This window comes from Frankliniella occidentalis, unplaced genomic scaffold (assembly GCF_000697945.3).
Source record: "Frankliniella occidentalis isolate FOCC.00 unplaced genomic scaffold, Focc_3.1 Scaffold498, whole genome shotgun sequence".
Classification (NCBI taxonomy): Eukaryota; Metazoa; Arthropoda; class Insecta; order Thysanoptera; family Thripidae; genus Frankliniella; species Frankliniella occidentalis.
The window spans coordinates 103,446-106,629 of record NW_026267616.1 but is presented as its reverse complement, the minus strand read 5'-3'; the positions used below and the strand labels follow the sequence as shown (position 1 = coordinate 106,629).

At 45.9% G+C, this 3,184-nt stretch overlaps 1 protein-coding gene across 1 annotated transcript; it reads left to right on the top strand.

The window, feature by feature from the left end:
• Nucleotides 1-726: 726 nt before the first annotated feature.
• Nucleotides 727-2,070, top strand: LOC127751457 (NADH dehydrogenase [ubiquinone] iron-sulfur protein 4, mitochondrial-like). Its single transcript, XM_052275045.1, has 4 exons — nt 727-893; nt 1,233-1,392; nt 1,472-1,647; nt 1,778-2,070. Exons 1-4 carry the CDS (start codon nt 838-840, stop codon nt 1,953-1,955), a joined length of 570 nt encoding a protein of 189 aa, XP_052131005.1. The 5' UTR covers nt 727-837; the 3' UTR covers nt 1,956-2,070.
• Nucleotides 2,071-3,184: the final 1,114 nt, after the last annotated feature.

The window sequence follows — 3,184 nt, the reverse complement described above, 5'->3', positions numbered from 1 at the left end:
TTAAGCCCGGTGTTCAAATGTCATGTGGCCCCCCTGGACTCCGATGACCGTCCTGAACCTTTGGAAAATCCTGTAACATCCAAATGACCTCCACTTACCCGAAGGTGACGTGGTTTTTGCACGATCCAAGGCACGCATCGCCGCGTATGCGACTTCCCTGCTCCCGGCGTCGCCGCTCTGAACTAAAAATTTATTTCTACCTCAGAACCTACTTACCCAAGGCAACACTTGATATACCAAAACTCCACCCAGATTCACCGAAAGCTTTGTTGGCCAAGTCTATGACTTGCAGCCTGTCTGGATTCAAATCCATTTTGACAGTTTGCTTTCAACTAGCTTTCAACTGATCAAGGAGAGAAGACCATTAGATCATATACTTAAACAAAGAAAACAAAATTTCATTAAAAGTTTTAAACGAAATGAAATAATACGGATCTACTTTTGCTTAAGGGGGGCGCCCCCTCTCAAGACCACTCAAGACTTGCAGACTTTGGATTGTTGTGTAAGGGTTAGAACACAACCATGTATTCTCCAAATCGTCCCTACCTTACTAGTAGAGAATACGTAACGGTTACGTTTTATATCCGCCTTTAACCATTTGAGGACAAAATTTAAGAAGAAATTCTTGCTTTTGCAATGCAGTTAAGGAAATCTTTCAAGATGTAAACAAACAGCACGTTTCGCCATACTCAATTTCTTCAAGTTTTTAAATTTAAACTTCTTCGCGGTGTCACGGGGCGCAACTGTTTGATGAGAAATTGATATAAGCGTGTTTCTGTTACACAGGGCTCAAAACTCATATTCACATTCGCCCATTTGGGAAAGCAAAATAGCAAAATGGCTTCCCGAATTTTATCACAGACTTCTTTAAAGTTTTTGAGAAATGCTTCAAAGTAAGTGACGTGTTGTTATACTTCCCTATTTCGTGTGCCTTCAATTTTCTTCAGAAACTATGAATATGTCTTACTCAATAGACCGATTGTATTCGTATGCATTTGAATGCTTAACCTCCACTGCTTGACTTTGGGGCCACTTGTCAACTTTATAGTTTAGATTTAATAACTTCTTCTCTTTTCAAGAACTGTACGTTTCTTCTTTTACTACAATCTTGTGGGATGTGAATTCATTCATATATGTGCAAGACTTCCTGTGACTTAATATTTGTTTAATAGCATTGTAATGTTGATGTATTGGTAGTTTCGGACTAAAATTTCTTTATTTTCATTTTTTAGGGTGAGCAGACAACCAGCTGCTCCTTTTAGTGTGGGAGCAGTACACAGTGACAAAATTGATGATGAGCTGAAGAAACGCGAGGCTCCTTTGGTCCCAGTAGATTCAATGACGCAGACACACCCTCACCAGAGTGGAGTGACAATTTCTGTTACCGGAGTGGTATGATATTTGTTCAATATTGTTTGATGATTACATTTTTGGTTATCGAGATCCTTGATAAATGTTGCATACGTTATAGGAGGATGTCGGTGTTATATCTGGCGTACCTGAAGAACACATCAAGAACAGACTTGTCCGAATCTGCAAACCAGCTCGTAATTCAATGCAGTCCGGTTCCGCTAACACTCATCACTGGGAAATGGAATTCGAAAGTCGTGAGAGATGGGAAAATCCCCTAATGGGTTGGTCTTCTACGTAAGTGCAATTTTAATGGTTTTATCTTCTTTAAACATGCCAGTAATGTGTAAAATTGCAATAATGAATTTGTTGAATACGGTCTGTTGTCTGTTCTGCAAAACTTATTCATGTTTTCCTATTAATTTAGAGCCGATCCTCTGTCCAACTTGAAAGTTTCATTCGCCTCTGAGGCTGAAGCAATTGAATTCTGTGAGAAGAATGGATGGCAATGGTTCATAGAGGTACCTAAGGAAACTAAACCCAAAGTGAAGAACTATGGCGTCAACTTCTCGTGGAACAAGCGTACCCGAGTCTCAACCAAGTAAACAAATTTCAGTCCTAGTAGTCTCTTAGGCTTTGAGGGGCTCCAGTTCTTTTGTGTTGTACATACAATCTGTTGATACTATGTTAAAAGTAAATAAATATGCCTGTGAATAACAATGATATTTTTCAATAACTGGTGGAGCCAGTTTCCTCTGCTTACATTGCCTCTGTGGTCTTGTTGAGTGTGAGCAATGAGGGGAAGACCAAGAGAGGGGAAGGGGGTCTCTGGCATAGCCGGCACCGTTAGCAGTGAAAGTGGCGAGGGACACTTGCTATACGCACGCACGAGGACGCAGGGCACGGCGTGGCCTAACACGGCCGTGGACATTGAGTGTGTGGCCGTGAAGACAACAGTGCCAGCCGGACACTCAAGTGTGAGCATAGTTACTATTTTGTACAGAATGGAGGAACCTTCACATTTATATTTCCTACTGATCCATTTGTTTACCTCTGTTGTAAAATGTGTCCTTGCCACGCTTGTTTAAATCCGTGCGAATGCGTTTGCACAGGAATACTTTTCTTTGGTGCTCGATGGATGTTCTCCCGCTCCCGCGCGGCGCGGTCTCGGTCGCACAGGATCAGCTGTGTCGCTTCATCGCGGGTGCACGATGGGTTGCCCGTGTCTCAGGCGGCCCTGTCCTCCCGCCGCCCGTGGAGTGCGGGTAGGCCACCCATCGCACACGCTGTCGTAGACTCACTCAGGTTGGGGGCCCTCCCGGGGCCCTCCTCCTCGCGCTGCTCGTTCGGGGATCGGAACCCGACTTCAGCTTTGAGAGCCAGAGAGGGCGCCCCGAAGGTTAGTCACCTGTTGGTATAGTCCCAAAAGGTCCAGGGCGGCCATTGGAGTCCATACGGGCCCAGAGATGTTTTTAAGCCCGGTGTTCAAATGTCATGTGGCCCCCCTGGACTCCGATGACCGTCCTGAACCTTTGGAAAATCCTGTAACATCCAAATGACCTCCACTTACCCGAAGGTGACGTGGTTTTTGCACGATCCAAGGCACGCATCGCCGCGTATGCGACTTCCCTGCTCCCGGCGTCGCCGTCGTGTCCCAACGCGGGCCGGACGACGGCCGGCGCGGGGGCCGGTCTAGGTAGGAGGGGTAGGGGGCGCTCGATGTGGTGAAACCACCGAGGGGATGTAGCAGCATTTCCATGGATGAGACTCGCCACGCCACGCTCCATGCGCATGTGCAAAGAGGATCAGGAGCAAAACGCGCCAAAACAGGAAC